Source organism: Chaetodon trifascialis, chromosome 17 (assembly GCF_039877785.1).
Source record: "Chaetodon trifascialis isolate fChaTrf1 chromosome 17, fChaTrf1.hap1, whole genome shotgun sequence".
Classification (NCBI taxonomy): Eukaryota; Metazoa; Chordata; class Actinopteri; order Chaetodontiformes; family Chaetodontidae; genus Chaetodon; species Chaetodon trifascialis.
The window spans coordinates 16,935,198-16,959,263 of record NC_092072.1 but is presented as its reverse complement, the minus strand read 5'-3'; the positions used below and the strand labels follow the sequence as shown (position 1 = coordinate 16,959,263).

The 24,066-nt window shown below is 42.6% G+C and overlaps 1 protein-coding gene across 1 annotated transcript in view; it reads left to right on the top strand.

Moving 5' to 3' along the window:
* fhod3a (formin homology 2 domain containing 3a) overlaps positions 1-24,066 on the top strand; it is a 51,474-nt gene that overhangs the window by 10,881 nt on the left and 16,527 nt on the right. The window contains exons 4-10 of the mRNA XM_070984775.1: positions 13,884-13,951; positions 14,794-14,899; positions 21,224-21,318; positions 22,113-22,224; positions 22,399-22,493; positions 22,731-22,874; positions 23,089-23,324. Coding sequence (XP_070840876.1) covers positions 13,884-13,951; positions 14,794-14,899; positions 21,224-21,318; positions 22,113-22,224; positions 22,399-22,493; positions 22,731-22,874; positions 23,089-23,324 — 856 coding nt within the window. The remainder of the gene's footprint in view (positions 1-13,883; positions 13,952-14,793; positions 14,900-21,223; positions 21,319-22,112; positions 22,225-22,398; positions 22,494-22,730; positions 22,875-23,088; positions 23,325-24,066) is intronic.

Here is a 24,066-nt window from a genome sequence, read left to right as displayed (position 1 = left end):
AGAACATTTTGAAAAACAACTTCATATCATCTTTTTATGAAGAAAAGGCTGCATCAGCGCCATGCAAAACGCATTTCTTTTTGAAGGGCATGAGTGAAACCTGGACTTTGCCAAGCTGTGATGACAGACTTTACTGGCTATATTGACGACAATCCAGATTTCATTCAGCATGGCACAGATGCCGGGCAGCGACCAGATCCTAACTGGAGTGGCACTTTGTAATTCTGCTGCATTAAACAGACATAAAATCAGATAGCGTGAGCGAGTCGGAGCGATCCATTCACTTTAGAGCTCTACTGACCATTTCCCACCCCCTCTCAGAGTTGCTTCAATGAGTCGGTTCAGCTTTCCGCTCATCTACCCGTTTAACGCTCTCTAATCCTTTGGGGCCTTGACCTGCAAATCATCTGAGTAGTGGTCAGCATACTATCCACTAAATGAAAAGTCTGTCACAATCAAGCATACAAATTGCTTGTGGAATCTGTGATTCACAATTAGTTGGTCAGTATAGTCTGGTTGCGTGTGGGATTGAAGTAAATGAATGGATTGCGGACTGCGACAATTATTTGGTTTATTTGATTGAAATGCAGGAAAGGATCAATTCCTTCCAGCGTTTATTAATCTTACTGGCTTCATCAGCTTTCAGTTTGGTTGATGAAGATGAGGATTTGAATGTATTAAGGTCAAATGTTTGGGGGATCTTAGGGTTTGCGATCTTCTTCAGCCATTCATTGATCTTCTGTCAGGACCACAAGGTTGAAAAAATGAGTTTAACTCTGAGAAACAGAGCTCTCCTTGGTATTTTTTGGCGCTGCCGCTTGTGGAAAAATCAAATTACATTCGGCTTCGCCAATTTGGGATTAAGGATGCTCTGTGATGCACGTGTGTGAGGGCGTGATAATGTGTGGGAGTTAATGAGTTTTTCTGTTGTATTATGAAAAGGAGGGTAGACTGGCATGGTCAGCAAAGCAGTGACTGACTGCTGGTGTAAGCACTACTCTGCAGGCAAGATGTCTGCAATAGAGAAACCGTCGTGGCACTTCAGCATTCCAACTCACTGCACGATGTCCACTGGGAGGTTGGACTGGATTTTACCTTTTTTTATGCGGTGCAGGTGACCTAAGTGTCCTCAGCTTTGGGTTTGGCCTGAGCCTCAGCATTTTTCACATCTATTTTTCTATCATTTGTTCTTTTGTCTCTTGTGTGCCCTCTGTTTTATACCTCCTCCCCTTCCCTCACTTGATCCTGTGGTCTGCAGTCCCATCAAAGTGGCAATCAAAACCCCTTGTTTAAGGGTTAATTTTAGCCATCTCTGTCGCAGCGGAGTTGTTGTGGACTGTAGCTGATGGGTGGAGAGAGGTGGCTCAAGGGTGGGGGTGAAGTGGAGGTGGTATCTTTAGAAAGTGTTGACAGCACAGAAACATGTGAGGAAGGCTGAACCTGTTCTCACTAAATGTGAGAGTTACAGGAAGCAAGAGGAGCGAGGAAGGGTTGATTGAGGAGGGTAGAGGAGAACTGTGATGAATAATGTCCACAAGTAGGATGAGGAATGAAACAAACATTATCTTTTGTTGTGCAACTTTTTTTTTTTTTTTCAAAGAACTGCACTAAGGAGGAATTTTACCTCATGAAACTAGAAGTCTATAGCCCCGCTAGCAGCATGAGTGGTATCTGGAAGCATCAGATTTGTATTTTTTTATGATCCTCAAAATCTATTAACCCAGTTTAGCAAGACATACAAGACGTTCATATATGGACAAATTCATAAATCCATGAACAAACATTAAAGATTAATGATAAAACCACATATAAAGCTGCACTGGCTGAGCACAAACTGTAATTTTCTCATATGTACACTGTCAAACTTCACATTGCTTACCAGAAAGTTTTCAGATTCCCAAAGCTTTTGTTTCCCATGCGGTCTCCTTTCCCAGCCTCTCCTCAAGTGAAAGGATATGCAGTAATTAAATGCAGTTTAAGTGATCAAATGCAGAGAGGGTATGCTGTCTGACAGGTAATGCTCCCTGTAATGAGCAGTCCAGCAGGTGAAACAAAAGAGCCGGAGTGCAGAACAAAAGACCTTGCATGTGTTTTGGAGCCCGTTCAATCCCTTGGCACTTAGCGCTGGAATTTAGCCCTTTTTCAAAAAAAAAAAAAAAAAAAAAAAAACCTGGCTTCTATACTGTTGGATTTCTGCGCCCCAATTATCCATCTCTAATCACCCCCTGCAGTATTGTGAAGGAGCGGTGGAGGCTGGAGGTAGAGGTGGAGTGAAGGTTGACTTGCTTTGATTTTCTCTGGTTGTGCTGTTACATAACAAATCTGCAGCTTGTTTAAAGCAGAAGATTGTGTTGCATCTGTCTGCCTCTGCCTGTTTATCCTCAACTTTCCCTTTCAGCACAGGAGTCACTATTCCCAAAATCCTCTCATCACTTGTGTTTCTCTCACTTCAGCTCTACCTGTGTGCTTTTATGCTGTTCTGATTGGATAAAAAAAACTAATAATGGGCCACCATGCAGAAACAAGGGCTTAAAGTAACTGTATTTATACACTGTAAAGAGATATTTGGAGGATTTGATGGCATCAGAGAGAGTTACACAAATCAAAAGCTCTGTAAATGTGAGCTTACTGACATGGTGGTCCCTAGTGATAAAGTAGTAGTCACTATCCAGTGTTGCCTTACCGATGGGGGTGCAGTGGTAGTGACAGCAGTCTGCCCTTGAGATGCTGCAGAAAGAGATGACTACAGCTGGTTCTAACAGCGATTTACTGTGTAAGTGTCCCCCCGCTGTGGGAGATAAGGCCTGGTAATGGCATGGTGTGACAGCCAGATAATGCGTGGTAATGGGTAAGCTGGGAGGGGGCAGTGGTATAGGACATCTGTGGCTGTACAGTAAAACTCCAGACACATTTTATGGTTTTGCTGACATGCTGCCCTCTTATATCTGTGCTTACCTTAGCCAACATGTTCTGACCACTTTTCAATCTGGCACCATTTCCCCTTCATCCTCTGTTAGTCTTACATTGTCCATTTGTGCCCATTTCTCCCCCTCAGCTCCTCACTGGTTTCATTCAAACACTCCTGTTGTTTAACCCATGCATTTCTTTCTTTTGCAAGTCTGCACACTCTGCTCTCTAAATCTATATTTACACCACTCAGCTCCACATGCTGTTCGCGACTCTTTGTTCTTCCAGACACCTGTGGCTTGTGCTCAGGGAGTTGTGTCTTATGATTTCTCTGCGTGCACACGTGTAAGTCAACAGGGATATTTTGCTCTGCTTATGAAAAGCTTGCAAGGCAAGTTTGGACCTGTCACTCAATCTGTTTTATCTGTACCATGATGTCTTCCGTGCAAATGTGTGTTTATGTTTGTGTTTTCACTATGTCACCATCACCTAAAATCAGCAGTTGTGCATTCAGCCTACAGGACACCCTTCTCTCTTTTTCATCTGTGTTTCACCGAGAGAAAGAAGGAATGAGAAAATCACTCAAATAGTTTCCCCTCTACCCTCACCAGCAGCTGAAACCCTGAGGAGCGACTGAGAGCATTGCGCCCACATGAGTCATGCCTTAGTTGCTGCTGTGGGACATGGAGAGATGGGCTGATGAGGCATTGGGGATGAAGGTGTAGAGCAGTGGAAGTGGTGAAATGACTTGAAAGCAGTAGCAGCAGTAGAAAAGCCTGTAACATGCATCTATCCTGCAGCTGTTCCCTCTTCAGATTGTCCCCAACTGTCAATAACTTGCTCTCTTGCTTTGTTACAGTTTAGCAGTAGATTATGTTGGTCGAGGAGAGCCTGGGATAAGAAAAGTTATTATGTTCTCTTCTGCTGTGAGCCATAAGCAGATAGAAATAACTGCTGAACATATTGCACTGCTTCGTAATTCCATATTATGCAGTAAAACTACAATGTGTGTATTTATGGATTTTATGGTTTTCGCAGTGTAACCCAGCTGTATGTTGCTGCGGTGTGGTGGGTACTCTCTGTATGTAACAGTGTTGTGCTTTCTGTGGATGTGGCAGGGTTTTCCCTGGGCTCTAGTTACGCTGACGAAGATGAGCAGCTCAACTGTTGTGCTGTGGCACAGCAAGCTGCTGTTTGGGGTTTGCTCTCCCAGCCCTCATTGCACTTACTGGAAGAGAGTTAGAAATATATCACTGTGTGTGTGTGTGTGTGTGTGTGTGTGTGTGTGTGTGTGTGTGTGTGTGTGTGTGTGTGTGTGTGTGTGTGTGTGTGTGTGTGTGTGTGTGTGTGTGTTGTGTCTGGGCTTGTTCATATATGCAACCCAGTATGCCTGCGCAAACCTCTGGCTGGTCTGTTTTAATCATTTTGAAACTATTACATAATGCAATAAAACATTACAATTACCACAAGCTAAACATCCAGAACACACACTGGAGAATCTGCGGGCTTGGCATCTTATCCAGCCATGGGGTTTTAGAGATGATGGGTTTAGGGGATGTGTGGAGAGAGACGGGGAGAGGGATGATTTCCAGGGCAATGGTAAATCGCTTAGGGAAGGAAACACAAGGGAAAAACAAAGCAAGGAGGAAATGCACCTGCCAGACAGAGCAGCAGCCGTTGGCCAGCAGCTCCACGAGTTATGTCATAGCCCCACGGTCTGCTGACTTACAGGTGAGGAGAGTGAAGAGAAATAAAAAGTTTTGCCAAGGAGCTACATTTCTACTGTTTTCTGCTAAGTTTAACTCACGCCGGGGTTCTTCTATTCTATAATGTGCTCCTTTTTTGGAGCTCCCGACTCAAAAAAAGCTGCGGAATATTTCTTTGGCAGATGTAGTGAATAATTTGGCGAGAAGTGAATTTTGTTTCTAAGCCCAGGATTATTTTTATACCTTACTATCCCATAACCAGCATAAATCATGCTCCTGTGTATGTCCAGAATAAACAAATACTTCCCACAGTGTTACACAGTATATCTTGTCTCTATTAAGTTTATGTACAGGTTATTTTCCCATTTGATCCAGAGGTAGCAAACGCTTTTGCACCCCTGGCTGTAGTTACACTCTATAAATTTCACTGTCAGTTAACTGTCATGCCACTCTCTCTCTCTCTCTTAAAACACACACATGCACACACAGTGAGTTAAATGGCCCTCTATTATCATGCAGTGTATACTTTAAGCCAAGACCAACAAACAGAATATGGTCTCAAACAAGTGGAACTTAAGCAGCCTCTTCTCTGTCTGTAAGTACTCTCAACTATGCCATTACTCCCTTGTACAATAGCTTTTATCATATGTCATCATGCCTGCTGTATTAGGGTCACACACAGAAATAAGTGCACGCACACAAGCAAAGGAGGAGTATAATAACAGGCAAGTGTGGTATGAGTCAGAGCAAGATTTCACTTGGCTAATCCACTCAGCAAGCAGCACATATCCTCCACTATCCTCTCTGTTTACTCGCTCAGGCTGCTGTTAGTCCTGCTCTGGCTTCTCCGTCTATTTCTACTATGTTTGCCTTTGTCACTCTCCCTTTGTCAGCCTTTTCTGTCTTCTTCTCTTTTATTTGTTAGGCTCTTTTTTTTTTTCTATAGACTCAATCCAGCCAATTTATTTGGATGACTGTGTGTTAAAACATTGCCAATTTCCAATTTCAAAACCAATAAAAGAGCAGTTTAGTCATTTAAACCACCTGTGCATGACATGGTATTATATAATCATCAGTGCCTGTTGTAAGGGACAACACATCCAAAATGGAGACATGTTTTCATACATGTTTCATTCATCTATCTGCTTGTCTGGCATTGCACATGCCCGGTGAATTCAGTCAATTAACAATGACATGACGCAACAAGCGTGAGAAGTGACAGAGGAAGGGAGAGACAGAGAGAGAGAGGGTGAGACAGAATGACAAAGGGTGAGGGGAGAGCGAGGGAAAACACTGGACGCTTGTTTCACACGTGCAGCCTTGTATGTGGGATTGAACACAACAATATTTCCCACAATCAGCATTTGTGCCTGGCTGCAAGCTGCACAAAATCAGGTCACACCACAGATGCAATTACACAGCACCTCCATAATGTCCGTTGCATTGAGTGGCCAGAGGAAACAGTGACCATAAACAAAGATTTTGACCATTGCTGCATTTGGTTAGATCTCATTTGTTTAATACATACAATAAGCAAATATACATGACTTGTTGAGGTTTTGCAAGAGGTTATGTGCCGGACTATTTCTTGCGTGCGAGCTGTAATTTCCTGGAGCCCGTGTCCGGTGGTGGCAGCGGAGACTTCAGGAAATGTAAACGTGTAATTTAGTGAGCTTTAGAGGTGCTGGAAGGTGGGTTTTGTTGCCTTTGGTCAGAACCAGGCTATCTGTTTACCTCTCCTTCCAGTCTTTATGCTAAGCTAAGCTGACTGACTGCTAACTGTGAAGAGTCGTGTGTGTGTGCACACGCGCGTGTGTGTGTGAATATAGAGCAGAACTGAAGCTGCCTGTCGGGCTCAGGCTTGTCATCACCGTGGTAACCTAAGGTTCCGGGGTATATTTGTGTTTGTGTTGTGGGTAACTATTCTTGCGTGTGTGTGTGTGTGTGTGTGTGTGTGTGAGAGCTAATTCAGAGGTGTCGGGGCATATGAAGGGCACAGGGCACGTTCTGGTCTTGGAGTGTGTTGGAACCTACTGCATTTGTGAGCGTGTATGTGTGTGTGTGCATGTGTTTATTGTCCATGTTTATGTGGCAGTAAGTTTCCTCAGTGAGGACATCTGCTTCTGAGCTTTTTTCATAGCTGATGTCCTTCATCGGGGTTCAAGGTTACTGTCTGGAGATGTTTAACTGTGTGTGTGTGTGTGTGTGTGTGTGTGTGTGTGTGTGTGTGTGTGTGCGCAGTGGTGTGTATGTAGGTATGCTGCAGCCATTTCTTTGCACAGGGGTGGATTTATGGCATTCATATAAAAGTTTGTTTTCATTGACTCCCAAGTGTTTTCATTCACAGTACGTTTGCATTTAGCCCTCTGTTATCATGCTGTGTCCACATGCTTGTGTGGGTATGTGTGTGTGTCATTGCTGAGCTGAGTGTAATCCGTCTATGTCTGCAGCCATTCTTTAAATCTCATGTCTCAGTGAGACCTTAGAGGTTTCTTTCTTTCTTTCTTTCTTTCTTTCTTTCTTTCTTTCTTTCTTTCTTTCTTTCTTTCTTTCTTTCTTTCTTTCTTTCTTTCTTTCTTTCTTTTCCCCTCTCTCTTTCTCACACACTCATAAATACAGATGCACACACACACACACACACACACACACACACACACACACACACACACACACACACACACACACGCTGAGCTCATGGGGCCTCTATCGTCATCTGTACCATCAGCAGCCTCCAGTACGCATAATGGAGGCCAAGACCAACAGACAGAAAATAGACAGTCGCAAAATAACCGAGTTGTCCTCCACAGTCTGGGCTTAACTGCCTGCCAACTTCTCCTTTTCACTTCCCTTGACATGAGACTGAAATCATGCATTATTGTCCAAACTATACTCCATTATGACAGATTGATGGAGGATTTGTTATTCTAACCACAGATAACTGGACATGCCACTCCACACACATGTGCACACAAGACGGAAACACCGCCCAACTGTACCTTTGCACGTGGGCATTGATGTGTAATGCAAACACTGACTGAGGAACATTTAAAGACCATTATTAAGTCTTCATGTGATTTTTAATTGAGTTGTCTTCAAATAAGTGAAAACAAGTCTGCCTGTGGTGTCAAAGTCCTTGTCTTCAATGATCAGCTGGAAACAAAAGAAATTCCTGACACATGTGAAAGTGCATTGGAAATAACTTGTTGTCTCATGTAGTTGACTTAATTTTTCCTTGACTGAGCACAGGGCTACAGCACACACAGTGCACTGCATGACCTGAACAAAGATTGAACCCAGTATTTAGGCTGGTTACAGTGTGTGTGATACCCAACCCACTTATATTTAGCGTGATACCAGTACAGAGAGGGAAAGACTCCCCGGGATTAAATCAAGCTCTCCAGCGTGCCATTGCACCTCATGGCCCTCTCACTCCTTTATTTTAGATCCCGCTGAAGACCTAGTTTGAAAGCCAACGGACTGATTGGCCCAGACAGCCGCATGGAGGCTTTTTTAGATGGGTGCAATGAAATCCTCCAGAAACACGAGTCAGCGGTTCTAACCGGGCTTAAATACAGGACCACCAGCTGTGACCCTCTCTCGCCTAACCCACAGACAGTTCTACCATGCTGAAGAATATTACCCTTGTTTGACCTCAGTGTGTGCTTATCTATAAATATCCTGTGATCTCATGTGTGTGGTGATTGTTGGGGTTTACCTGCTTTTATGTCCTTTGTCACTCTCCAGCTTTTTTATTTTGAAGGCTGTATTTGTTTTATCCATGCATGCACTTCATTTTATTCAGTTCAATCTTAAGTATGCTCAATATTTAAGCTATGGCTGGAGAAAGGATTAGAAGAGATGATGAAAAAATAGACTGTTTTAGTGGGTCTCTCATGCTTATTTCTAAAGATCGTAGGACAACATGGATGCAGCATCTGTGACATCAAGTTTTGGAAATGATTTGGGATTTACCATCAGCAACATGTCAGTGTTTTTGGTGCCACAAAATCCCAATTTATTGAACAGGGAAAAATCATTTTTCACTTTAGAAGAAGTGAATTTAGCTGCTGAGACCTGTCACTTTGTACTGTGGGCCAGCATTTAGTGGTCATGAGAGGAACTGCATCTTAGTCACAATGGCTTCAACAGTCTACTATATTATTCCTTTCATTAACTAATTTTTGCTTTCATCACCTTTAAAAAATGGAGAATTTCCCAGTTGCCTTGTTGCACATTCAGCAGACATGACTCAGCAGACATGGAGCGTTAGCATTCATGTGAGTAGTTTTTTGTTCACCTGATAAATGTGAACACCTTAGCTACAAAGTGCTCCACAGAATCCACTAACTCGTCGCTATTTTAGCCCATTGACCGTTTGGCGCTGGGCAGATAATGTACAGTGTTTTTGCTGAAAAAGAAAGAAAGAAAATGAAATGAGGGTGAATCGAATCAGTTCAATTGTGGGCTGTAAAACCACAACTGTGAGTTAAGAGACTGAAGAGTCACCAAAAGAGACTGATGATGCTTAAAAATGAATGAATGCCGATTCGAGATGCTCATATTTTGAATGACAAACAATTTCTTCTGAATCTCTTGGTATGTTTCTCTCATCTTCTGTAACCAGGTGGCCTTAAAGAAACATCTGCTGAGCTGGCTGCTTATTGTTAAACCTGGGGATTAAGCATAGTAGTAGTAGATTGTTGCTGCCCTTTGCTAAGGCCAGCAAAGCCGAATTAGGCTTCAGTCAGCTGGGGACTCTCAGGTTTTGCATTTGACGCGTTGCAGCGGTACAACAAAACACGGTGCGGTTTTGATTATAATTGTTATGGATTAAGCCCAGTGTAGTCTGAGCTGGCCTGTGTGTTTCTCTGTTTGGAGATGTGTAGATGGTGCAGTAAATGTTGAGGGATTAGTCAAAGCTGAAGGGTCACAGCACTAATCTCATTATGGCAGGAGGGGAAGGAGGGATTTGACCACTCCTGAACGACTTCGCAGGCATCCTCAGCGCCGGGGGAATCCCTGTTTCACTGCAGAAGACTCTCCCACACACACGTAATAAACCTACAGGTGCTTCAGGGGTATTTTTCTGCTATATCGTTGAACAAATGTGTATAGTAGTCAATTTATTCTTTACACTTTTCTATAAAGCCATTGTAGCAGGCATCTGAACCCATGATTGAGACTCAGAATTACTATATATATATTTTTTTGTACAGTAGACATGATATCATATCTGTTGGGACCTCACTTGTTGGTGTTTAGGATGCGATAAACCCTATGAGAGTGTAAAGCAAGCTCCAACAGTAACAGGACTCCAGTGACCATGCCACTCCTTTGATAAGGCTCTAATTATAAAGCTAGCCTACATACTGGGGTGGGTTCATAAGGTATGGAGAATAGATACTTGTTGTACAGTTTATAGGCTTTGTGTGTTGTTTAACACCATTAAAGGGTTATGGAACAAAGAGTTTTGTTTTAATCATATTGGATTAAATCAGAAAGTCAGATCTTTCCCCTCACTCAAAGAAAATTTTGACTTTAACACGGAATATATGGCTAAATGACTCGTTAAGGCTGACATGTTGCAGTGCATGTGAGGTCATGGCGAAACAGTGTGGACGAGAACTGCGAGTGCTCCAAAACAAAACCGTAAAACTCCGAGCAAACCTATAAATGAAATGTGCCTTTCTGTCTGTCCTTCATCTGTCTGTCTTCACTCAGCAGACGCAGGCACTGGCTTACACATGGGGCGCGTGTGCACGATCACACAAACGCATGCGTGCACACATACACACACAGCACACACACAAGCCACAATGACACATCCTAGTGAGTGTTTCAGCTTTTTGTGTGACAATAATAAAACTGAGGGCCAGGAAAAAAGGAGAATGACTTGCGAAAGACACGTGGACAGGCGAATCCTGCGATCAAAAAACATCCTTTTGCTGGGTTCCTCTTCATCCATCGTCTAACGCTCGATCTCTCAGACCAGTGCAGGGCATCTAATTAAGATGCTTTTGCTTCCTACTTTGTATTTTGCTGTTATTTCAGTCTCCCTCCAGAGAGATGCAGGCACTGAGTTGGTGCTGTTAGGTCAAGCTGTTTGATCCAGAGGTTGAAGGTGAGAGTGATTTGTTTGAGCTTGAATGCACCATCACTCTAGACACGGTGTGTTACGACAGCTGGAGCCCACTGTGGCAAAACGGCCCATTGATTATTTAGCATGTCAGACTCTGTTTACTCCGCAGCAGAAGGTTAATTATGTTGACAGGATTTTGTTATCAACTAACAGGTGATTACAGGGTATTGCCAAATTTACTACTCTTTTCTTTGGAAACAAGTAAGATTATCACTTACACTAAATGATATATGAAAATGGTTAATTCTACATAAAACTAAATAAAATGATCAATCAGTCATGTGTGTTTAGAAACAGAAATAAAGCCTTTTAACTATGAAGTTTATCATTCTGGTCCATTTTTTTTGGCTTGTATGTATTTGCCCTGAAGCTACCGAACTCACCTAAAATCATTTTTAAAATATTTCATGGTTTGGAGAGGTTATCATCGTCATGATGGGTCTGTTGCAGAGACGTAAGAAGAACTCTAAGAATGTCTTTTCTGCACATTTAATTCAGTGTGTTTGTTTACGTTGCTTTTTTTTTTTTTCCTCCTTGTAAGCTTTAGCTAATTATAACACAGTCTACCCACCGTTTCACACCTGGCTGCATCGCCAGCGGTCCACCAGAATGAATCAAGCCAAGTTGAAGGCTTATCACTGCTGCTGATTTGCTCCTGATGGACAGCAGACATTTTGGTAAAGGTTACCCTGACAGCCCCACTCAAGGCCTGATGAAGTACATGAACACAACACGTGACCGACTGAATGAACCAGTGACTCTCAAGGGCCAGCCTGAGTGCTCCCTGCATCATGAAGTGGCCACTTGATTTCCAGGGAAACCTAGAGAAATGAGAACAAGGAAATCGGACCAAACTGGCTATTTGAAAAGAGTTACATCTGAGCCACGGACTGGAGTCTGTTGTGATTTATCGAATGAGATGCAGGTCATTGCACCTGCCACCTGCCTGTGTGAAAAATAACATCAAACCATATGAAGGCAGTGTCAGTGCCATGTTGGTCTCAGACGCAGAGTGTGAGTTGAAGAGGCTCTTCTCTGTGCCTCAGTCAAAAGGATCTTGGTCAAATCGATACAAAGAGAAACAGCTGAAGTCAGCTGGCTTTGACACAAACACTACAACACCGGGGTTGTTTGTGCCCGACAAGTGCCAGCTGAACATCTTTTCAGTCGGCTGGACGAGCTCAGAAAAGGTTAACACTACATTTTACTTAGATGACATGGCGGACACATATGTGTAGTTTGTGTATTTTTGGAAGGGGAAATCCACGTCTTCCGCTCTCTCATTTGTCTCCCCTGCTTTGATTACCCAGAAGCAATTGGCCTTCTTCCCTCAAATCACACACTGGCCTGTTCCCAGTGGTCACTCCTTTCCTTTCCTTTCCTTTCCTTTCCTTTCCTTTCCTTTCCTTTCCTTTCCTTTCCTTTCCTTTCCTTTCCTTTCCTTTCCTTTCCTCTAGTCCACCTCTTTCATGCTTATGTATATAGTAAATGTTCTTCCCTGTCTTCCCCCCCCTACCATATTCTTTGCTTATTTGGTGAGTTTGGAGTTATTTTCCCCACATATTTACACATTGCTGCCAGTTGCCTCTTGGCAGTTATGATTTGGATGATTTGATTGTCTCTGCTTGTAGACTATCGCAGATGTATTTCATGAATGCTGCTGCTGATCTCACAGGAATGGTCCTGCATATGGAGAGACAGACAGACCTGTAATTCTGCGTCTGTGTGTGGAATGATAATGATTTTGACCCTGGCCTTGGGTTAGCCTCGTCTAGCTCAGCGACAGCTACCACAGAGCTCCAGACGGCAGGCCCTTACCTTCACACACTTTTAACCAACCCCCCCTTGCCTGATAGACTGAAGGATTTGTCAGCAACACGCAAATTCGGGATTTACACACACACGTTCCCAAACCCCCTGCTGGCACACAGATGAAAGCACAACTGTTCAGGCTCACAAATGGACAGTATGGACACTCAACTAAACAGACTTTGAGCTTAATACAGAGCACTTAGGAACGCAAAATAAGAGACATGATGTTAATATAATAACATGAAAAATGAATAACTTCACAGGCTTAATGGGAGTAGTATTTGTTGTATACTACTACTGTATTTGTTGTCACATATAGATTCGTAAAACACAGCACACTGTGGTTTACAGTACCTTACAAAAAGGAGGAAATCAGAACCTGTGGTCAAATATGAACACAGAAATATTACTATATGTGAATACAGGAAAAAATATGATTGTTGTAGTCATATTAATATGTGTATATACAGTATACATGAAACATACAGTATGCATGTAAGCACAACACTGAGGAAAAAAGATTAAAAAGATTTTTGTGATGTTGCTGTAGGAGATAAGAAATGCCTAGTATAGGTCACAGGGTCACAATGAACACTTTAAGGCCCTCTCATATCATAGAAGTACATTCATGATCTCTTTGTGTTCAAGGACAGAAATAATAAGGCTAAATGTGATTGTGGTGGTAAGAGCTTGTAGTCTTCGGTTCTGAGTGCTTTCCGTGTCGTGACCTGAATACCTCACCGTTGAAGCCCGGCCAGCGGCTCATTAACATTCCAACACAGCTCTAATCAGCATCGCAACGTGTGTGTGTGTCTGTGTTTGTGTGTGTGTGTGTGTGTGTGTGTGTGTGTGTGTGTGTGTGTGTGTGTGTGTGTGTGTGTGTGTGTGTGTGTGTGTGTGTGTGTGTGTGCGCGCGTGTGTGAGCGTGAGAGTGGGAGAGCGAGAAAAACCCCGCACGTGAGGACACAGTGAGAGTGTGTGATGAAGTGCCCACCCCAGGTGATCAGAACCGAACTGTCTGATTGGTTCCATTGACTCCCAGCATTCCTCTCGCCTATCAAACTATTCTGCAGCTTTTGCACAGCTGAGACTCATTTCACTCACAAGTTTTATTGATCTAGTCATGAAACACATGAAGACCAGGGGGGTGAGATGAAAAGAAGGTGCACGGGGGAATAAACGATGCAAACAGACCAGCTCGCTTCAAGTCAGGTGGAAACATTTTGTGCGAGTGGGTCACTCTAATAAGCTTTGTTACTGTTCAGCTATAAAGAAAAATAACCATTTCTTTGTCTCTCTCTCTCTCTCTTTCTCTCCAGAAAGGCTATATAACTCCAACGGGCGTGACTTGAGAAGGGCACTGTTCTCTCTAAAGCAAATTTTTCAGGTAACACACACACACATATTTCACATGCAATTACTGTCAGTGTGTTGTTGCAGAATGCAGTCGGTTATTGTGGCCACTGTGCGCTTCCATGATGACGGGGATCTCCATCAACGTGGCATTTCTCTCCCTGTGTGTGTATCTGTGGGCATGTGTAGCTCTGTGTGGGTGTGTGGGTGGGTGTTTGTGTTTGTGTGAATCTTTATTTTAAGATGAGAGGAGTCAGCCACCTAAAATACCAAAGGCTTTTTCTGGAGCACACACACACACACACACACACACACACACACACACACACACACACACAAATACGCAAACATGATAACAGATAGTTCAGCAAACAATGCAAGAACTTTAAATGACTGCAGCATTGAAGTGCTATTGCAAGTTTCATGGTTACAACACTTTAATGGCCCAAAAACCTTAAGTTGTGTCAGTACCTGTTGGCGTTTTGAACAGTTGAATGAAAACATCTATTATATCTACTCGTCATTCCACGACCTTTGCATAAAGCTTTGTGCAGCTCCTGCCAGTGACATGATTTCCTCCCAGGTTCCAAGCTTATTTATCACCCAAAGCCCTTGAATGAGCAGAAGTAAAACACATGGTTGCTGACGTGTGTGTCAGCTGGCCTAAACTGGTGGAGGGGGGTTTGAAAGTTGACACACTGTCAACTTTAATCCTCTCCCTGCACATTACTGACACCATGTGGTAACAAAAGCGAACCCATTTGCATGCACCAATTCCAATAAAACAATAGCGTTGCAGGAGGGATTTTGCTTGGTTCTGAATGATTGCAGCAGGTGTATATTGTATTAACTTGTGTTTTCTCTGTTTAACTGCAGGATGACAAAGATCTGGTCCATGAGTTTGTGATAGCTGAAGGTCTGACGTGTCTCATCAAGGTGGGGGCAGAAGCTGACCAGAACTACCAGAACTACATATTGAGAGGTACAGTCTCTCTCACTCTCTAATGACCATAATCAGATACAGTATTACAAGTAGGAATACTGACATTAACATACAGTATGTTTAGAATGTTGTTAATGGAAAAAAGAAAAGAATAAAATAGACAATACAACAGTATATACACCAGCAGATGTAATGTCTCTATTAAGAGTTTTTTATTATTTTTATCAAATATTAGCAAAAGTTTGCAATAAAAAAAATAATAAATGTCACAGACTTTAGCTTTGTGTTTGTGTTACTGAGTTACCAAGAAGCACAATTTATAATACAAATGATGATAATAGAATTAATAACAAACATTTGTTGATAACAGGACTTAAGGAAAACAAACATAATTTACATAACAAAATATGAATAAACTGAAAAATGAAGGTAAAGAAAGTAAAAGAAATCTGAGAGCTAATGTAGAATCGGTACATTGACGACCACACATCAGAAAACGACAACAATGAGTGATAAACAAGAATATATCTGAATGAGTCACAAGCACGTCTGCAGTGGCTGCATGTGAACATGACACAGTCTTTCAAATATGCATTCATTTGTCGAAATGTGTGCGTGTGCATGCAGCAGCTGGTATTTCCTAAATGTGCAGGGAAGAAGCTGAAGTACAGATGTTAGATGAAAGAAACAAAATGCAGATGCTTTGATACAATAAGTCATCAGATAGTCCTCATTGTAAACATTCATTTTAAACCAAAATGAAAGTGTAAACATGGAAAATGCTTTTGAAAGCCCCCAGAGGAACTGAGAATTTGACTCTCTCATTAGCAACAGGCCTGGGCAAAAAAGACTGATTACATCAGTCACTCTTTCAGAATTATTCTATAATTCCTTAATCAGAATGCTGTAAGGTTGAACTGAGCTCTCCGCGTACAACTACAACAAAATAGTATTAATGTGTCATCAATCATCCAATCAAAGAACTGTTTTAACTTTAGTTTATACAATACTTAAACGAGACAACAACAAATTATATGCACAAACTAGGTGTAACCATAGAAAAGCCCCTGGAACAACAGAGTGATAGATACCTGCTCTAACTCCTTTACAGTACATCACTGACGTTATCAGTTGTCAACTCCAGTCATCATAGTCATCATCGTAGTCATCATTGTAGTCATATTTGTAGTCATCATCATAGTAATCATTGTAGTCATCTTTGTAGTCATCATCATAGTCGTAACCATCAGCACCATCATCATCGCAAACGTCATCAACATTGGCATCATCATCATCATATTCGCCATCGTTGTCATTGTTGTCATCGTCGTATTCTTCATTGTCATCATCTTTGCCATCGTTGTCATTGTTGTCATTGTTGTCATCGTCGTATTCTTCATTGTCATCATTTTCGCCATTATCATTGTAATCTCCATCGCCATCATCATCCTGTTCATCGTCGTCGCAAATGTCATCAACATTGTTACCATCATAATCGACGTCATCATTATAACCATCTGTGCCGTCATCATCATTGACATTGCCATCATCATCGCCATCGCCATAGCCATTTTCACCGCCATCATCATCGTCGCTAATGTCAGCAACATTGTCGTCATCATTGTATTCTTCATTGTCATCTTTGTAGTCATCATCATAGTCATCATTGTAGTCATCTTTGTAGTCATCATCATAGTCATAACCATCAGCACCATCATCATCACAAATGTCATCAACATTGGCATCATCATCATCATCATCATATTCGCCATCGTTGTCATTGTTGTCATCGTCGTATTCTTCATTGTCATCATCTTCGCCATTATCATTGTAATCTCCATCGCCATCATCATCCTGTTCATCGTCGTCGTCGTCGCAAATGTCATCAACATTGTTACCGTCATAATTGACGTCATCATCATCGACATTGCCATCATCATCGCCATAGCCATTTTCACTGCCATCATCATCGTCGCTAATGTCAGCAACATTGTCGTCATCATTGTATTCTTCATTGTCGTCATCTTCGTCATTGTCATTGTAATCTTCATCAACAGTTCCATCAACATCACTTTCATCATCATCGCCATTGTCACCGCCATCATCATTGTCGCTAATGTCATCAACACTGGCATCATCATATATGCCACCATCATCATCATCATGATCGTCAATGCTGTTGTCATCACCATCATCACCATCGTGGTAACTGTCACATGTCACACTTCCATCATCATATTTTCCATCGTCATCGCTGTCACTGTCGTCTCCATCATGACCACCATCGTCCTCGTGGCCATGGTAATTGCCACGGACATCTCCATCTCCCTCGTCATTTACTTCCTTAATCAGAATGCCGTAAGGTCGAATAGAGCTCTCCACTATCTTCCTCTCCTCGCTGGCAGACGTTCCGTCATTCACGCGAATGAGCCAGTAGTCAAACTGTTTGCAAATCTCTCTCTTTTTCGGATTGATTCGATTTTGCAGGATGACTTTGTAACTTTTCCCCGTCGTCTTTGATGTGAAGGTCTTGGCGTACTCCTCCCTCTCAGCCACATGTATGTCAGGTGTAGAGTAGATCCCCCTCCCATACATCGCTCGATCTCCTGCGCTGTAGTGACTCCTAATGATGCCTTTGACTCCGTTCAGGCTTGTTCCATGGTAGGAAACAGGCCATTCTCCAGGTACGGAGTGATTCCTCCATCTTTTGGAGCCCAACCAGGTGTCTCCATCTGCATATTTACCATTGACCTTTAAGGCCATGCGGTACCAACCTTTTGGGCGCTCATAAAGCTCATCGCCTCTGGAACACTCAGCTGTGTCTGAGAGGTTGGTGAAGTCGCAGTCATACTCTGGGTCAAAGAAATCTTCCTCCTTGATGAACGGCTCCTTCACAGCCTTTCGTTTCCCGATGAGGTTGTGCAGGTGGAAGTCATCCACAGACAAAATATCTTCTGTTCTCCCGCGTCTTTTCCTGTCATAGGGTTTAATGGTTTGTCCAAGAAGTGAAGATATGATTTCAATTTTCAAATCTGAGTCCAAATACATGCTTGAGGAGAGAGCAAAGTTGTTGTTTCCTTCTGTCACTCGAGCTGTTTGGCTTGCCTGCGAGTCTGCTCTTTCACTTTCACTTTCACTTCAGCTTATGATCTTGATGAAACGATCGGCGCTGCTGCTTTGATGTACAGCCATAAAACGCTAAACTGTGAAAGAAACTTGTTTTATATTCTTCCCTCTTTACACGATCAAGATCGATAGCCTAACACTGAAGAGTGCTGCTCCACAGACAGGCAAGGAGGAACGCATGCGCAGAAAGGGAAACGGAATCCCCCCCAAAAACTTTATTTCAGCCGGATGGGCGAGGCTTTGCAGACTCCGTGAGCGTCTCAGCCTGTGAAGGAGGATAGAGTGTAAGTGGTGTGGAACATGTTAGGTGATGCAAATGAATTGCATTTAGTTTTATTTATTTAGTTTGGGCTTTTTTTTTTATTTCTGAAGGCTGGAAAATGATGCAGACTACACTGAACAAGACACTAAAACAATGTGAGATCAGTTTATTTGATGCACGTCAAGTGTGAAGGCATACACAATATATTATTCATGTTTTCCTGTTATTTATATACTTCACACTTATGTTCAGGGAAGTTGATCTGGTCTTGAAAAGTCCGTCAGGCTGAGAGCCCTGATGCAAGACTACATCGATACAGACCTAACAACTTATGATGGTCAAATTTAGAACCCATTAACAGTCAGGTAAAAGTAATAATATCTCTAGGGAAGCGCAGGCGTGCCAGCAGTGAAGGAGCAAAAATCTTTGTAAGCGATAGTCCAAAATAAATAACAAAATCAACTCTGTTTGAAGTTATAAGTAGATGTGAAGTCTCCTGTAGAACCGGTCTTGTGGTTAAGGCAGAGAGAAGGTTAACAAACAACTTTTACCTTCCAGTTTTGCTCGTTTATCTCGATAAGTGACAAGACGACCCAGAGCCAGAACATCAGGCGCGCAACAGTGCGTCTGACACGGCGCGTAAAAGGCCCCGCACCCGCAGAGCGTACCAAGTTTTTAGAGAGTCCCATACTAGAAAGGTAAGACGGCTGAGATGGCTTAAGTCGCAAAAAACATCAAAATCGTAACACTTATTAATATGACGACAACGCCTAGCACGCCTAGTTTCTCGGTGACACTGCTGAAAATGCCCGAAGTCAAAGCCCGCAGGATTTCACTTGGTGGAGGTGAAAGCAATGACTTTTCAATAGATTCTTCTTCCACCAGTGTCGAATAATACTCTTTGTTGTACTCTTTGTAATTAAACACATGCTTAAAGGCATTAAAAGTAAGTTGGGTGTTGTTGTGTGTGTTATTCTCATTGCTGGAGGAAGTGTTCAGATCTTTTATTTATAAAAGTGACAATACCACAATGTTAAAAACAAATAAAATAAATAAGTAAAAGTCATGCATTTAAAATTTTACTTAAGTGGAATAACAGAAGTAGCACCAAAACACTCAGCTGAAGTGCAGATTGGCCCATTTTAGGATAACATGCTGTGCATTGTATTACTGGATTATACTTCCACATTGACTGATCCATTAATGTCTTCATCCCTTCAGTGTTGCAGCTGGTGGGGCTCATTTTAATGACGCACTTTTCAACTATATGACCTGTTATTTTATTTGTTGGTCTCCAGCACCCTTGTTGATTTGCACTCCACGAGAAACCATAAGAAGAAAATGAATCATAACAGCCAGCTGTGCACATGAGCACAGACCATTGTGTCGTTCTTTCCAGCTTTAGCAGTAATGATGGAGGCTTGGCTGTGAGCATCACTCCAAATTCAGACTGCAGATGGAAGAGAAAACTGCTGCCTTCAGGTGGCTTTAAACAGAGTCACCAGTATCAGTGGGAATATTACAACAGTCAAACTAAAACATGACAAAATTCATCAACGGACAAAATATCTTCTGTTCTGCATTTTTTTCTTACTTGTCCAAGAAGTGAGAACAAGCTTACATTTTCAATTTAATCATCTTAAATCATGACTTATGAAGAAGTTAAGAAATGCAGTAATGGTTTCCAAAGAGAAGGCATGGAAGGTGTGAGTATAAATGCAAAATGAAAGGGAATCGAGGGGTAAAGAGAGAGAAGAGAATGACTTGATATGACTGAGACCAATGCTTAGCATGATAGTGTCCTCTAAAAGGGCATATGCGACATGTATCTGTGCTGGTACGGCTTAGGCTCCATTCTCCATCGTTGTCTTGTTTTCCTCCAAAATTCAGAAATCTGCCTGTCAATGCTGCTAGCTAAATATGTGTAGAAAAAGCATGGGAGCTGAGTTAATAAGCGACAGTGGAAAACTTCACCAACTCCCCAAGTTGTTTCATTTAAATGACGTTTCTTCTCTCGGTTTCATTGGTGTGAGGCCTCAGTGGCTTCCTTCCAGAGTCTCTTTTTCCGCACAGTCCTGAACTTTCAGCAGTTTTGCAGTGGTTGAAAAAACTAACCAAGGACTTCACATGACGTCCCATCTGTAGACTTCTAATGACAACTCACTTCAAATTGTTTTGGTTTAAATATTCACTCTCCACCATCTGTTTTATCTCCTCGTGAATGACGCTGTAGCATTTCCTACTGCTGATGCCTTTAGCATTCATAAAATATTGCAGGATGAATTTGTAACCCTTCCCCATTGACTCCACTTTGAAGGTGTTGGCATACTCCTCCCTTTCTTCCAAAATTGAGGGGGAGAGGTGCAAAGGTGCTCTCCTCTCCCAGCTCTCTTTGTACATGAGTTGTGCTCATCTGTCACAGAAACTTCGATTTAACATGTGGTGAAATAAGATATGAGAATTCACCTTGACTCCTGGTTTGGGTGTAATGCAATCTGCACGGTGCTTTGACGTACAGCAGCAGATGACAGCTACGACAGGGAGCGCTGGGTCGCTTTACTGGCTTTGGTTTAAACATGTAAATGTAGCATGTAAAGGAAAGTGCAAGTGATTAGCTCTGTGGTTAGCCTGTCATCAAAAACTTCATGAGTAAAAGTGGCAATACCACAATGTAAAAGTACGTTTTAAAAGTACATTTTTTACAGAGGTGTTGTCAACAAAAAGCTCTCAGGTATTTAAAGTATTTATATTGCATTATTCTAATATATATAATATAATACTGAATGCAGCGATTATTTAAGTCCTGCCACTAAGTCTTGAATAAAAGAATATTTCCAAATCATTTCCATTTCCTATTCTGCTCTTCGTGTGCTGCACACAGTTGCCATTTGGTGTGCTAGGTTTGTTTACAGCACGTGTTGAATCATCTTTCTATATCTGGTCTGTCTCTCTAACTTTCTGTCCCCCCCCCCCAGCTCTGGGGCAGATCATGCTGTATGTCGATGGGATGAATGGTGTGATCGGGCACGCCGAGACAATCCAGTGGCTGTACACTCTGGTTGGCTCAAAGGTATAGCTGAGCATACATACAAGAAAAAAAAACTCAGCACACACACACACACACACACACACACACCATAAACACACTGCAAGCAATCATTGTTTGGTGTGCATTATTTTTAGCTTTTATACCCAGAAACACACACACACAAACACACACACACACACACACACACACACACACACACACACACACACACACACACACACACACACACACACACACACAAATCACATCTGCTACTGATTGTGTTGTGTGTCCTGACCCGAGGGTGGTGTCTTTTGATGGTTTTGTGGTATCTTCATTATTTTTTAAAGGTGCACTTCGGCTTTGCACTGAAAGTATTAGTCTTAATTCCAGTGCCTAAAGCCCAACACTGTAATGTTTGGACTTCTTTTCTTAATTTTAAAAATATCTGTATTTTGATGTTTTTTCCAGTGTGGACATATCATAGAGATGATGCAGATGCTACAAACACACTCCGTCTCTGTACCTGTCCCTAAGCGAAACAAAGGCATGCATAACACAGACTGCAGTGTAATTCATTCACAGACATACACACCAAGAAATAAATATGGTCTACATGTATTTCCTTTCCAAGACCTCTAAATCTGTTACATGTTTAGCCTGGTCTCGAAGCATTTCATGAACTAAGCTGAGGATTTCAAGTTATATCATTATGTGAGCACAGGAAAACGAAATAAGCATTACACGTTTACAAAACGATGCTCAGAGCACTATAAGATATCCATGGTTTGTGTTGTTTCTCACCTCGTTTGTGCCTTCTTCTTCTTCTCCTGCAGTTCCGTCTGGTGGTGAAAACAGCTCTGAAGCTGTTGCTGGTGTTTGTTGAGTACGCCGAGTCCAACACCCCACTGCTGATAGAAGCCATCACCTTTGTGGACAACAAGAGAGGTATGAAGATCTTCATATGCTGCCAGCTGCTGAGGAACACGTTCTCATTCATTATTCTGTTAGCCTGTGCTCCTGACTGGAATTGACCGGTTCCCTGCTCATATTTAGAGAGGGGTGGTTGGCAGAGAGTGACAAAGTAATCCATGTTTGTGTTTGTAATGGGCTGACTTCTAGGCTGCAAGCCATGGTCCAATACGATGGAGATCTTACATGAGAAGGATGGAGTGGACACAGAGCTGCTGGTCTACGCCATGACCCTCATCAACAAGGTGTCCATGTCTTCACTGTCTGTGTCCCCAATGTTAATATAGAGTTTATCTTTAAGCACCCATGTTTGGTTTAACCCATGCATTTTCTTTCCTGCTTCGTTATTCATTTCATTTTTAATGAAGTGTTTTAACCCAACCAAAATTCAATTACTGAATATGATTTGCAATATTTTCAGATTAAAGGATTTTAAACCTCAGTTACGCCTTGATGACTTCTCTGTGTCCTTCACTTTGCAGACGCTTGCAGCACTGCCTGACCAGGATTCATTCTATGATATGGTGGACGGCCTGGAGGAACAGGGCATGGAGACAGTGTCTCAAAGACACCTGGGGCGGAAGGGCACCGATCTAGACTTGGTCGAGCAGCTCAACATCTATGAGGTTTGAGACGCTCAAAGTCTTAAGATCACAAGGAAAATACTGCAAGCTGATAATTGCCTCTTAAAAAAGATCAGATTTCTGCCAGTCATGGCTGCTCACATCCAATAAATATGAGCCCACATGATATTTATAGTACATGTACTTAATACAAAAATTCTCAGTGTGAAGCACCCATCACTGCTCCCACTTCACACCCAATCAACTTTTTCTCCAGATGACCCTACGGCATGAAGACGGCGACGATGACAGCCAGCCTCCACCAATGGGTCGCCGGGACCGTCGGCGAGTCAGCCTTGGAGGGGGGGACAAAAAGCGTGGCCTGGAGAGAAGGCGGAGCCGCAGGGCCTCTCTTGGCCGCTCCGGTCACGCCTCCCCCTGCAGCCCCGCGTCTCCACAGAGAGCCGGCTTCCAGCCTTTCAGTGGACAGAGAGCTGAGGACATGAGCGAGAGGTGAGAGGAGGGGACGAGCGTCATAACAGAGCAGAGGGGAAAAGGGGGTTGTTATCAGCAGGTGTCAACAATTATTGTGCTGCCAAATATTTAATGATCACTCTTGAGATGCACTTGTGTTAACTGAGCTCAAGAGTGAAGTCCTGACTGTCTCGTACCAACGCCTTCTGCTCCAGAGCACTGTCAAGTTTCCTTCCATCCATGTAAGTTCAAAGGTCTCTCAGAGTTGAGTCATCTGCTGACCTCTGTGGCCTTCAAACTGCTGCTCCTCACCCACATGCTGTAACAGCTACTAGTGTGTCCCCTGTCACATAAAGCACTCCAAGTGTTTTTTATTCTGCAGTGAAACACTGGTGCAGACCTGTGCTCCACTAAAAGAAATATAAAAGTTCTCAGCAGCCGCACGAGCCTTCGGGGTTGGCTTGTAATTCTAATACAAGCATATGAGTTATTAAACCAGCACAGGCTTATTTCAGTGCCGTGTGTGTATGCACGAAAAAGGGGAATTTGGAGCTGGTTGTAGCTGTTTACCTCAGGTAAATATTTCCTCTCTGTGTCCTCACATCCATTCCGACTCCCCTTGCCTGCCTCCTCGCGTGCCTCCCATGCTTCGGCTGGTGTTAAAATGGTGCTCATGTAAGATGCCAGCGCACATTTGTATCCCGAAACAGAAGTGAAAACGTGAATAACCGTGTGGGAAATCCATTAGCACATGGTTTACTGAACAAAGTGATGGGTGTAA